Source organism: Pleurodeles waltl, chromosome 5 (genome assembly GCF_031143425.1).
Source record: "Pleurodeles waltl isolate 20211129_DDA chromosome 5, aPleWal1.hap1.20221129, whole genome shotgun sequence".
Taxonomy (NCBI): Eukaryota; Metazoa; Chordata; class Amphibia; order Caudata; family Salamandridae; genus Pleurodeles; species Pleurodeles waltl.
In genome coordinates this window covers 173656300-173670228 of record NC_090444.1, presented here as the reverse complement: position 1 = coordinate 173670228, position 13929 = coordinate 173656300, and the positions used below count along the sequence as shown (strand labels likewise).

Here is a 13929-nt window from a genome sequence, read left to right as displayed (position 1 = left end):
TCACAAAGTACAACAAACCACCGACATAGTATGCAGTACAAGTCACAAAAAAAAAAAAAAACACAGCCTTTAAATTATACCTCTGTTAAAAGAAGTCATTTTAAATACCTCATAGTTGTAGTAGGGCTGGTTGATGACTCCTGCAATTGCCTTTCCGCCATAGGCAATTCCAATCAAGACTGTGACGTGGTCCAGCAGACCTGCACAAAAAGCATAAACTTCAATCTAACACAACTCAGTAGCGGACACCGTAGTTTTTCTTTCAGAAGTGGTCAACTATTTCTCTCTTTCACATAATGCCTGTAAGAAATTGAGTTATTAATTGAGGGGGTGACTACCCACTTCAAGTAATAATCACTGTCCTTGTCCGGGTGAACCTTTGATGGAACTATATTAACCTGAGTTGACCCCCCTAATAGTGATTGCACAAAGCAGACAGGCTTAACTTAGGGTAATGTGTAAAGTATTTATGCAGTACCAAAACAGTAATAAAGCCAAAACACAACACAATAAAAATCTGAAACCGAATTACAAAAATCGAGTAAAATTTCATTAATAAAATAACACCAAAATGATAAAAATTGTAAAAGGGGATCTGGATACATGATTTTTTTAAAGTTTAAAATAAAAATAGCACCAAAAAGTGTTTAATGCCAACTGACGTCAACCGGTCACTGTGGACTGGGATGTATGCGCAATTTGAGGCTGACTGTGATGGAACGCATGTCGATTATGGCAACAAGGTTTGACTCAGTTTTAGGTTTTACTTTGGGATTTACTTTCAAAAACGACAGGACAAGATAGTGGGCTGTAACCAAACAGGGCACCACGAGATCAGATATACATTGGATGGGGTCCCATTGAAGTCGTTGGTTTTCGCAGGATAAGCTCAGAGCAGGAGAAATTCGAATTTTCACTGAAGGCAGTCCTCTTGCCAGCCAGATACTTTTGTCGCCTTCGCCTGGTCAAGATTTCTACAATCACACTTGGTCACTTTTTCAGAGCTCAGAATTCTTTAGTGGGACAAGGTTTCAGCCAAAGAGGGCTGAACAAGGCTGTTTCCCTAGTCCACAAAGGCCAGCTTATTCACATTTGCTGCTACAGAGAAGCTGTGAGTGGGCAAAACCTGAATCTTAAGCACAGCGACAAAGCTCCTTGGGTGGATCAACTTGGTAGGTTTGCTCAGGTCCACTAGAAGTCTTGAAGTTGAAAACGTTTTCAAGTCCCAGATTTTTAGGAGTGGTAGGAGAAGTCCAGCCAGAGACAACCAAGGGTTCCAGGACCTCTGAAACAGCAGATGGGGGTCAGGCATCACTCCATCAGAGGCCAACAGCAGGGGCCAAGGCAGGGCCAGTTCGAACTGAGCAGCTGCACAAAAAGGTCTCTTATAGAATGCTGTTTTCCCGTAGCTTGAACAGCAGATCAGCCTTATGACCTTTGGAGTCCCCTTCTTTTTCTGGATTACAAACGGAGCAGGTCCAGTTCTACAGTGCTCCCCTTAGGTCACAGACAGCAAGATTAGTCTCTTCAGATCTTCCTCAGGTCCAGTAGTGCTCTGAAGAGGGTGCCAGGGGATGCCACATTTATGCTTGGTGCTAGCTTGTGGGTGGGGGATGACTCCTAGCCCCTCTCTAAACAATGAGGTAAAAGTTCCCAGAGATACTACTACCCACTTTTGTAGCAGTTCCTGTCTGCCCTTCTGCAAACAATCCCATAGTACTGCTCACTCCTGAAATCCAAAATTGTTAAACCCTTCTCCCAGAATGCAGATCCTATGTGACCCTCCAGAGGTGTGGCCAGGGTAATGGGCAGCCCTTCCTCTGTGGTCAATGCAAACAAGGTCTGGGGGTAGTTCTCCTTCCAGTGGTTGTGGTTCCTGTCTCACTGAGTGAAAAAAGGAAGGAGGCTGCCCAGGTGTTAGCTAACATTTGCCAGTGACAGGGGAGGCATCCCTGAAGTAAATTAAGTTCCTGGGTGCACACCACCTGGTCATCCTGTCAGGGTAACAAAAATACCTCCCCACGCACAGGCCTTTGTCGCTGCTCTGGGAACAGTTTACATACCTCATTCAGGGTCATTCACCAGCTGGGTGACAGATGGAAGGTCAAGATAAATTAGTCTTTAGGAGTTTAAGGCAGGGAAAAGGTAACTTTCTAAAAGTTATTTTTCCTCAACGTTTATTAAAAATCTGACTATCACTTTGAGCTTTGAATAAATATTAAAGGGAGTTGTTAAATTATTTTTGTAGCTTCCTTACTCTAAGATAGCAGAATTGGTATTTAATGTTGCTTCCTAGTGTTTCTCTATGGGTCAGCCAGCCTTCCTACACTGAAGATAGCACTTGGGTGCAAGTCACTTTAAGGACATGTTAACATTAAATTTCTAGATTTCCTGCTTTTGAATACCAAGCACCTTGCCATATGAGTTACAAGGACTACATAGGGGTTACTTATTAATATTTAGGAGGAAGGTTTTAACCTGTCAAATGGGTTTACTGTTGAATTGCATTTTTACACTCCTACCATCTGGCTACAGTGGTATGTCTGAAGCCATTTTTTGCACTGCCACTGTAGGGTATGGCACAATAGGTGCTACAGTCCACTAGTGGCATTTCATTTCCAGGCTCTGGGTACACTTTGTACCATATGGTAGGGACTTATAGGCAAGTTAAATATACCAATTATGAGTATGCCAATCCAACCACCTTTAAAAAAAGGGAGCATGCACACTTTACTAGTGGCTGGCAGGGGTAAAGTGCACAGAGTTCATAAGCCATCAAAGTAGATAAGGCAACAATCTGTGGGGACATCACATAAAAGATGGCCATTTCCTACAATACCCAATGATATTCATGGCAAAAAGCCAGCCTCCTCTACATAGCAGCAAATATGTGAGTAGGGGACACAAATAGAGCAAATACTAGCAGAAGGTTTTGCTGCGATTTCCAAAGTAGGTCAAATTGAGTGTGTGAGTAGCTGTTTCATCAATACCAAAACAATACTGTACAGTAACATGTAGGATTTGATTTGAGAAAATTACATTTTGTCTCATGCATAAAACAGTAAAGGTACTTTTTTGCAGAAAATAGAGAAATAAGCACCAGTAATTCACGTTTACTCTACAGGTTTCTGCTAGATCCTATCGTAACCCAAATAAAGCAAACAATCCATAGAAAATTAATAGTGTCCCTAGGTTTCAACAATTATACAAACCCATGGTACTTAAGCTTTGAATAAAATATCTTTAGAAGAAATCTAGTTTCAGAAACAGAGTTTGGGATTGGTATTTTAGAGAATGTATAACTACTACCATGTTTTCATTGTACTGTTCTCTGGGAATAATGTCTAGGTTTGAAAATAAAAATGCACTTTGGTGGCAAATGTAATATCAAAGCACTACTTCCATAATAAGCACAGGTTGGTGGGTGCAAGAATCAAAGAGGACTATCTAACAATCATCTCTGCCGAACCATCTGAAGTGTAGTGTATAAGTAATTCTGAATTTCTGGGACTTGAAGCCAACTCTGAAGGGTAGTGATGACAAGGAAAATGTTAGTGTTACCAATCTAATGAGGAAATCTGATGACTTTGTGCCATTGCGGTGCTATGGAGATAAACCAGGATGGTGGACAAGCCACTGGAGTAATGCAGCATCCTTCCTATAACAGCATATTGCAACATGCTCAAGCTCAGATGACATACTGCGTTTTTCAAGCATCTTGTACACACTCCTTAATGCCTTCAAGCGTGTTCACTCATTTTGCAGTGACTGGCACTGACTGAACAAGTCTTTCATAGCATTTCCACTGGAGTAAGTCACACATTTCCCTCCCGGGCACTGCAACAGCTGAAGGTACTTTATACATAATGCAAGCTTAATATCTAGAAGGGCCAAAACATAAAAGGAAACCTTGGAACCAGATTTGCTTTTCGACAGTAAAGAACATTTCAGCCTACCATTCCAAATGTATGAGAGTGGAAAGGAGAAAGAGAAAATGAGGACTCTAACTCACTCTGAAAGCTTTTTTACTCAGTGTGCTATCATTGATCTGCAGCAGTGTTTTTTTCTAAATAAAGTCTTGTACACTGGTACTCAAAGTGCTGGGGAGGAGGCTGTGTGTCTGGTGATCGTGGAGAGCACATGTGCCCAGCAGTCTGACAGCAGCACCCTTAGGTTGTACTCTGGTACAAGTTGTGTTGTATTGTGTGTCTCGGCAGGCGGGCAGGTTGGGCAGGGGAGATGAAGCAGTTCAAACCTCCTGGCAATGAACACAAGAGCACTGGACTGTTAAGAAGTGACAGAGTTTAACACCCACTGTTAGTGGGTGAGGAGCTAACAGTCTTATTTTTGTTTCGGATCACCATGCACAGCAAGACAGGTATTGTCCCCATGGTCTTGCTGATAGTATTCTGCCAGAGTGTGAAATGCCTTACAAAAAGGGTTGGTGAAAATAATAATTAGAAAGGGAGACAGGTCAGAACAAAATCAGTGCACGCCCTATTGCCCTTAAGAGGCATACTTACAACTAAAAAATGACTAGAATCAAATGTAGCCAGCAAATGTGAGTTGAGGTTCATATCTGCCCCTTGGAGGTGATGGTCTAGTACATCCAAAAAGTGACTTAAGTGTAGGAAAGGGCAAACTATAGCCTATTTTTGGATATGGATATACACACATACCTGAAACATTCCAACTTCCTCTAACACTTGTGTTCAACAGGTGTGTGTGTGTGTGTGTGTGTATATATATATATATCCATCCTACTGGTGGTCACCAGTAAGTAGTTAAAAGTTAGGACCTAGTTTCCATTGAAAAATAGTTTTTTGAGTTGCCTACATCTTTGGCAACCTTCACGACATTTTCCAAAAAAGTGTGTCAGAGGGTCTTGTTGTGCATGTAAAGTTTCAGGACAACCCATCAAGCGGGGGCAGACAAAAAGGGTGTGGGGTAAAAAATAAAAATGTGTTTCCATGTTAATTCCCATAGACTCTTTAGACACCCCTGCAACCCGTACCGCTGGATAGAATGACACCAAATTTGGCAACAAGGTAGCTTTTGGTATAAATCCATTCAGTAGTTTAGGAGAAATTAAAGGAAATCCAAAATTGTATATCTAGGGTTGCAACGAATTTGCGAATACTGCCGATCCCGTGCAGCAACCTGATTGGCTGCTAACAATTCAACCCTGAAGTGTTGGCAGCCATTTTGAGACTAGGCTTCAGGTGAGTCTCAAAAAAAGAAAAAAAAAATACGGACAGGGTACTGGCTAAAAAGCATTTTAAAATAAAATAAAAATCACAGCAAAAATCATGACTATTTGCACATTTCACTGAGCTTGCTTTTATTTTTGCCCCCGGGTGGCCAGGTCCCGAGGGCATATTTATTTGAAGAAAGGGGGCGCAAGTGGCCCCCTGCGCCCCAGTGACCACCACCTCCCCTGGGCAAAATACTTTTATAATTATAGGGTGTCCTGCATTTCCATCCAGGCCCTGTGGACCACCACCTCCCCGGAGCAAAATACTCCTAGAAAAACAGGTGTCCTGCAAATCCTGGTATCTCATGGCAGTGTGTCTGTTTATTTACTCAGGTTTTAGATGTTAAACATTCCTAGTGATGTAACAGTTACGTCTTTTTCCCATCACCATCTTTGGATTAAATTTCATAGGGATGTCTTGACACTGAGTAATAAGGAATCGCCTGTGAACTAGTGGTGAAGTTCTCAGATCCTCACTCACACAGAAGGTTGAGGGTTCCAGTCTAGATGAGTCAGTTGTCATTTCTCAGCTTAAAATTCTTTTCAACTTTAAATATGTAAGGTACATACAAATGGGTCATCTCACACTTTTTACTTTTCAAATATATTTTACTTTCAACTTGTCAGAACATTTTTCATTTTAAGTGGCGTGTGGTTGGGTGGTTATAGTGGGTTTGCTTCAAGGCCCGGCTGCAGGGCTAATTAGCTGTGCATGGGGGTGCGCAAGTTATAGTTATCCTAGGAAGCGAGTTATAGTTACTTGAAATAACTAACTGCTGAATTTCTATGGTTTTCTGCGAGTAAATTCAGAATTTAAGTAGAACATCCTTGTAACCCTTGTTTTTTTCACTGAATGAATATATATCAGGGACAAACTGAAAGAAAACTGCTGCACGCCAATTTCATATATATCTATAGGTCTATGCCAAACACAAGAGAGAACTCTGGTTAGCTCCCAAATTTAGTTGGAGAGCAGCTCCAGTAAGGAGCACTCTACAACACCAGCGACACTCTAGATTTGCTCACCGCAAAAGTCTGTTTATTTACCAAAGCTTTTAAGCATAGGATCAGCACAGTGCTATCCACGCCAAGCTAGACAGGGACAAAGTCTTTTGCCATTTGTACAGCAAAATCTTTAAGCATAGGATTGACAGTGTCATCCTCGCTGAGCTGTAAAATGACAAAAGCCATTTACCACTCCAGGCACAGTATTACAGCTTTGGACTGGTCAAATACCATCCAAACCAACCTGGAATGAGTAAAGCAGCCCATGACCCATGTTTCGCTCTCATTAGAGCTCTTCAGAGGGGTTTAGCTTTGTCCAGACACAAGGGAGCAACGAGTATAAGTCAAAACAAGGTCCTTTCAGGGTTAGAGTGTCACATAAATTATGCAAAACACAAGAGAGAACTCTGGGTAGTTCCCAATTTAGGTGGAGGGCAGCTCCAGTAAGGAGCACTCTACAACACCAGCGACACTCACATGTCTGTTTATCTAGCAAAGTTTTTAAGCATAGGATCAGCACAGTGCTATCCACGCTGAGCTAGATAGGGACAAAGTATTTTGCCATGTGTACAATGTATAGGTTTGAGAGGTTTCCCTAAGTGCTGGCTGAGGTAGAAGCCACAATCCACAGCTAGGCAATTTGCAAAAAACAGGTCAGTGTTCAATGGAAAAATGTGATGTGTCCATGTTGCGTTTTGGGGTGTTTCCTGATGCGGGCACTAGGCCTAGACACACAAGTGAGGTACCATTTTTATCGAGTGACTTTGGGGGAACACAGAATAGCAGAACAAGTGTTTATTATCTTTCTCTGCAGTTGCACCTTCCAAATGTAAGACAGTGTGTACGAAAGAAGTTATTTTGAGAAATGCCCTGTAATTCACATGCTTGTATAGGTACCCCCAAATTCGGAGATGTGCAAATAACCACTGCTTCTAAATTCTGTATCTTTTTCCCATTTCAGAAATACATAGGTTTCCTTGAAACCTATTTTTTGCTCTTTATATTTTACAAAATCAATTATTATATTAGCGGTACACAATGAAAACCCACTGCAAGGTGCAGCTCATTTATTGCCTCAGGGTACCTTGGGTTCTTGATGAACCTACACCAAGTTCTTTATATCCCAGCAACCATAAGGGTCCACCGGATGTAACAGTATATTGCTTTTGAAAATCTGCCACAGCTGCAAAAAGTTACAGATGAAAACGTAGACAGAAATAGCTGTTGTTTTCAACTCAATTTCAAGATTTTTTTTTAAATTCAGCTGCTGCTTTCTATAGGAAAACCATGAAGGATCTGCACAAATGTCACCTTGTTGAATTCAGAATTGTGTCTACTTTTTTTTTATGTATAGCTTTCCGGGATCCACCATTGGTTTCAAACCCAATTCTGTCACTAACTGGAAGGAGGCTGAAAGCTCAAAAAATAGGGAATATGGGCTATGTCCCAGTAAAATGCCAAAACTGTGTTACAAATATGGTGTTCTCATTCTAGTCTGTTTGTTCCTGAAAGCTGGAAAGATGGTGATTTTAGCACCCTTCCTTGATGCTATTTTGCAGGGAAAAAAAACAGATGCTTTCTTCTGCAGCACTTTTTCCCCACAAAACCCAAATGTTAGCTATATTTTGGCTAATTTCTCCATCCCCACCAGGGGAATCCACAAACACTGGATACCTTTAGAATTCCCAGGATGTTGGGGAAAAAAGGAAGCAAATTTGGCATGGATAGCTTATGCGGACTAAAAGTTATGAGGGTCTAAGCGCAAACTACCCCAAATAGCCAAAGTAAGGCTTAGCACAGGAGGGGGGAAAAGGCTTAGCAGCGAAGGGGTTAAAGGACACTGAATGGCTTTTTAGGTGCAGTGAAATGCAACCCTGTGTTATGCGATTTATTCAAGAATGTCAAACACTCTAAATACGAGTCAGTCACAGACATTTGTCTACAATATTCCCCATAAAGTTTGAAGCCCAATGACTGAAGAGGGGAAACTGATAAAACCGTGTACTAGGGCCAAAACATTCAATGGAAAACACAGTAAACGTCAAAGGGCCTCATATCCTGCCTACGTAAAATGCTGAAAAAGGAACTGAGCACCAGGGATCTTGGCGTCCTATACTTAGGTGGAGTCTTGTAGATCAGCCACTGACACGGAGATGCTGATGACCTGGCATTGCTAGAAAAAAATATATGATTCAGTCTGACACTAGGGAATGGTTCAGGGAAGTTACAAATTATATCTGTGGGGCAATAGGAGGCATTACGCCTCAGCTCGTGCACTTTTGCATGGCCCTGTAATGCAAGCCTACCATTTTATTATTAATGATGAAGGAGCTAAGATGGGATTGCCATTAGACTGAGCCACGTACGGTGCAAAAAAATAGGAATACCAGTTGCAGCTCAGGGGGCTATAGAGGGCAGGAGAATTTTTATAAAGCCTCTCCTCCGTCTTCTCAGCAGCAGGCAGGCACAGGCTCCCAGCCAGTCCTGACGCTGCTCAGAGCAGCGTTAGGATTGGCTGGGCACGTCCAGCCAGTGCGTTTCCAGGCAGACTCTGAGCCTGTGCCTGCTCTCTCCAGCCCGGCAACACAGTGCTGGGCTGGAGAGAGCACATTGTGCAGTTGTGTTTGGCTGGCCCGAGACAGCCGGCAAAACACACATCACATTGAGGGGAGTACATAGTGCACTCCCCTCAGTGCTCGGCATCCCCAATGCCCAGCCCCTTTAACAACGAAAGGATAACGTAGTTTATTATCCTTTCGTTGTTAAATGATTTGCAGTGGTTGCTGCTGGCGGGGGTGGGCAGGTTGGTGGGGATGGGGCAACGCTGCTCCACCGTAGCGGAGGACGAGCCACTGAGGAATACCTGCTCTCTTTCCCTCATGGATGACACTTTTTTACTTTTAATTTAGTGATTGTGCCACCTGGCATAAATAGCAGAAATGCTGTTGCGCAGGTTTTTTAAATTATTATTATTATTATTTTTTAAACAGGCCCTGCAACAAAATATCTGATAAGCCTGGAAAGGTTCACATAAGGAATCCAGGAGAACGAATTTCCATTAGAAGAGGCTTGTTGCTAAGGCAGCCACGACAACTGTTCACAATTTGAGCATGGCTGTACTGAGTGTAGTTCAATAAAAATTACCTAAACAAAACTTTGTTCTGGTAAATAACATGGTACATCAGGCCTAGGGATGCTGTCCAACATTCAAATGCTTAAGCATCGTGACACTTTGACTGCATCTACAAAGCCTGGCACATTTTAATATCTCTAGTGGTAGGCATGGTGATCGTAATCACTGTTCATGTACTTTATTTGTGTAAAGCAGTTTTAACTCCTTTCTGTATATTTACACATTTCCCTCAGATGAAATCAGAAGTTAAATAGAAATATGCTAACCTTCGGTGTATTCCTTAGTGCCATCCAGCGGATCAACCCACACCACAAACTGAAACACATTAACACACCATTAGGTAGTGAAAACAAATTATACACTGATTTCATATAATTAGCCATCTTCCCAGATACTAGCAAGAATAGTGTTTTTTTAAATGTTTGTTTTCATATAAGACAAATAGTGAAAGTGATTATGCAAGAATAACTTTTAAACCTCTAGTCTCAAAGGAAAAGTTAGAGGAAAATAGAGTGCATGTCTGGTATTTACAGAATTATCATCATACATTGATATATTAACACATTTAACTTAAAACAATAAACTCCAGAGAACTGTGGAAAAGGGCAGTAGACATGGGCTTGCACAACTCAGAGTCAAGAACAATTAGAAGCCTCTGGTTCAAATTTTCTTCAAAAATGCACACATTTTTCAAGGGGTTCTTTACAGGTCTGCAGGGAGCAAAACAAGTTACGACTTCTGTGATCCACTCAGAGCCCTCTCACCCCTTCCCATCTCAACTAACATTTATGGTTCTAAGATAGAGATGTTCTTCATTGCCACTGCATTCAAGCCAGCACTGCATTTACGCCTGCCTCTTGAAAACCCACCTCTGAAAATACTGCTTGGCCTGTAGTTACATCCTTCTAATATAAGTATCATGGCAGTGTTCAATTTCAGAAGACAACCATTAAAACTGGGAACCACTTTGTGACACGGTAACAACTCCATCATTAGTCTACGGTCGGAGTCCCCATCTGATGAGGGACTTTTGTAAATTCTCCAAGCATTCAATACTTTCTTCCAGATTGATAATAAAGATCACTGTGCATCCCCAAAAATCTGAGGCCTCTGGCATTTCTTCCTTCGGTTTTTATACCAGTCTCTCATTTCTGAAGCTTTTCTTCTGTTGATATAATCGTCAGTCATTGTCGTTTTCATCCAATTGAACTGAGACTTGAAGAACACTAGTTTAGTCTCACCATTGTCTAATTGGGTGTGAGCTTTCTCTACTGATACCATCAAGACTCATTTTGAAAAGGCGCAACAAGTGCATATCCCCCACAGTAGTTGTCTTTGCTTGAGGGTAAACATGATGCTAAAAAAGTGCATCCTGGGAGAGGCACTTTTCACTTATTCAGACAAGCAGCTACATGATCCCAGAAATGTCTTCCTCTGAATCTTGCCCAGGTGCTCAGGGTAAGTTTTTTCCAAATGTGGCACAGTAGTGTCATCAGAATCATGCGGTCGCCATGGAAGCAAACAACAAAACATGGGGGTTCTTCAAATAACCCCAGGAGTATAGGAGACAAAAATCAAAATGAGTAACAAACTACTCCCTGAGGGATAGATTAAAAATTATTATTTCTATAAATGCTCTAAGGTGAAAGGAAGGTGCCAAAACCCTTTAACATCACCATTTATTTTTGCCCTTAATAGGCAATACTAGTTTTGTTTTATATATCTATCCTCCCACTGAATTAGAATCTTTTGTGTGGATTTTAATTTTTATGAAATGCAAAATATTCAGCTGAGGTCTGCATTATTTTAGACATTATCACACACAACTATTTACAGATACCATTGATTATAAGTTGTCCTTTCAATTCACAATCATCCACAACATTATTGCAAATGATTCAATCCTTAAATACAACAAAGTACTCCTATACTACTAAGCATTCATGAAGTGTTGTTGTATACAGAACTTCATTCAGACCAATGTCTATGTTTTGGTCCTGGTTCAAAAGTGGAAGCCAATGTGTTACTGTATTTAGCTGGACCCATATTATTTCAGTCCTTTATGCGATACACCCTGTAAGCACTGCCCTGTGTTCTTAGCTATCAATAAGGTGGAGATTTGCAAATAAATTTTTGACTCGCTTTGTGTATGTCCAGAAACAGGTCACTTCAAGACTAGCACAAGAACAATTTCTTCTAGTTATACACTCCTACTACTGATCATCTGGAACAGTGCCTAAAAGGGAGCCCTTCTTGATCCGTGCGGCTGTAAAATCCTATTCTGGCTTCAAACACTAAGGTGGACCCCTCTAGGATAATGGTTCTCTCCCATGTGACAGGACTCGGGGGTCTCCCAGGTATCTCCTGCTAGGGGAAGTCTCCCCAATGTTGTCCTGCTAAGGACTGATGGGGCAGGAATAAGTTCCACCTTGTCTGTGCGCCACCCCCATGAAGGCAAGCAGTTAACTTGTGTGATTCTCGGGCGTAGTCATAGCAGCAAGCATACCGGGAGGCTCAAGGTGCTGCAGTGGAGAATCTTCACTCAAGGGGGCATAACCTTGCCCCTGGCAATAGGGGCAGCCTCCAACAACACCACAATCACAAAAGAGCAGAGGCAGATGTGTACCTACTGCGTGGAGGTGAAACCTCTCTTTAGCACCACACTGGTCTCCCTTTCCACCCCAGCAACGAGCAGGAACCTTTAGCTGCCTCCAGTACAGGAGTGAATTCCGGTATCCATTGTCACTACTCTAATTTCAGGCAACTGAAGAACTGTGCACTCAAAGCAGTGTATATCTTGGTGCTGGAAAAACTAAAGCTGGGTCCTGCCACTCAACCTGCAGGTTACATGTCTCGCTGGTATGTTTGGACAGCATGCTGAAGTGACTTTTACTATTTTCTAATGGCTTCATGTGAGTTCAGTGTAGAGCACTGCAGGTAGGTCCCAAAGTACTGCCTTAGAGTTGATGGTGACTGTAATGAAATAGGAATGCCTGTGGAGCTCAGGATAATGTCACCTTCCCTATGTATGGCATGGAGGAACCACAGGTTTCGTGGGATTGGGGAACCCTCAATTTACTTGCTTTTTCCTGTCAGATCAAACTTTAAATGATCCCTTAAGTCTGAGTTCTTAAAATAAACTTTCATACTTCCTTAGGCTTTTCAAAAGAAATCTCCTAAGCCTGGCAATCCTTTTTTTTTTTTTTTTTTTTTTTTTTTTTTTTTTTTTAGACATGCTGCCTCACCAAGGATGCCTGCACCAATAGCTTGCTTTTTTACATTTGAGAAACATTTTTATCTAGGGATACTTCACAGTGTCGCATCCTACCTTAGCAGCTTCAATTTGGAACAACTGCCTTCTGTTATGTAGGATAATAAGCAGATGAACAAGTTACTTACCTCTGGTAATATCTTGTCTGGTAAAAACTATCCAGCCACACATTCCTTAACTTTGAATATCCCCAAGTGTCAGACTGGAAACTGGAAGATGTTCGAGCAGTACCCCTGCACACCAATAGGTGTCATCAGTCTGCTCCATGTCGGCACCGCCGGAAGTGACATGCGTGATACCTTAGATATGAGAAACCTTGGCAAGCTGACGGCAATTACTTTCACGACTTTCCATGCCAGGAGCGCGCAGTCACAATGAGACCTGATGAGGCATTGTCTTTTACACAGTTGTGTAAAAGGCGAGGGGCCTGAGTTAGATCTCGGCAGACGTGTTACTCCGTCACAATTGTGACGGATATTCAGTCTGTCGAAATCCAAATCCCATAGAATACAATTGGATTTATTTTAGGCCATTTCTGCCCCCAGGGGGCGCAGAAACCTCTAGGCGCCAGGGCAAATTTTTTTTGTGTGTTTTTTTTGTTTTTTTAGAGATGGGGAGCGACCCATCAGGCAAGGGTCGCTGCCCTGGGGGGCAAATTGGATTTAGACCATTTCTGCCCTCCTTGGGGGCAGATTGGCCGATTTGAGGTCAATCTGCCCCCAAGGAGGCAGAACCCACTAGTCACCGGGGATTTGTTTTTTGGCGCCAATGTCACGCAGGTGGAGCGACCCCGTAGGCAAGGGTCGCTCGGGGGGGAGGGGGTGGGGGGTTGGGCGCAAATTTATTTTAGGGCATTTCTGCCCCCCCCCCCGGGCGGGCTGAGCTAGAGGCCAAAATCCACAGGTAGGCACTTTGCAAAAAACACCTCTGTTTTCTGTGAAAAAATATGTTGTGTCCACGTTGTGTTTTGGGCCATTTCATTTCGTGGGCGCTAGGCCTACCCACAGAAGTGAGGTACCATTTTTATCCAGAGACTTGGGGGAACGCTGGGTGGAAGGAAATTTGTGGCTCCTCTCAGATTCCAGAACTTTCTGCCACAGAAATGTGAGGAACATGTGTTTTTTTAGCCAAATTTTGAGGTTTGCAAAGGATTCTGGGTAACAGAACCTGGTCAGAGCCCCACAAGTCACCCCATCTTGGATTCCCCTAGGTCTCTAGTTTTCACAAATGCACAGGTTTGGTAGGTTTCCTTAGGTGCCGGCTGAG

The 13929-nt window shown here is 42.4% G+C and overlaps 1 protein-coding gene across 3 annotated transcripts in view; it reads right to left on the bottom strand.

The window, feature by feature from the left end:
• Positions 1–13929, bottom strand: part of BPNT1 (3'(2'), 5'-bisphosphate nucleotidase 1) — a 121893-nt gene that overhangs the window by 27953 nt on the left and 80011 nt on the right. For all 3 annotated transcript variants that reach the window (XM_069233872.1, XM_069233871.1, XM_069233873.1), the window contains exons 5-6: positions 9659–9707; positions 109–200 (exon numbers count right to left, since the gene is read on the bottom strand). In XM_069233872.1, the coding sequence (XP_069089973.1) occupies positions 109–200; positions 9659–9707 (141 nt within the window). The remainder of the gene's footprint in view (positions 1–108; positions 201–9658; positions 9708–13929) is intronic.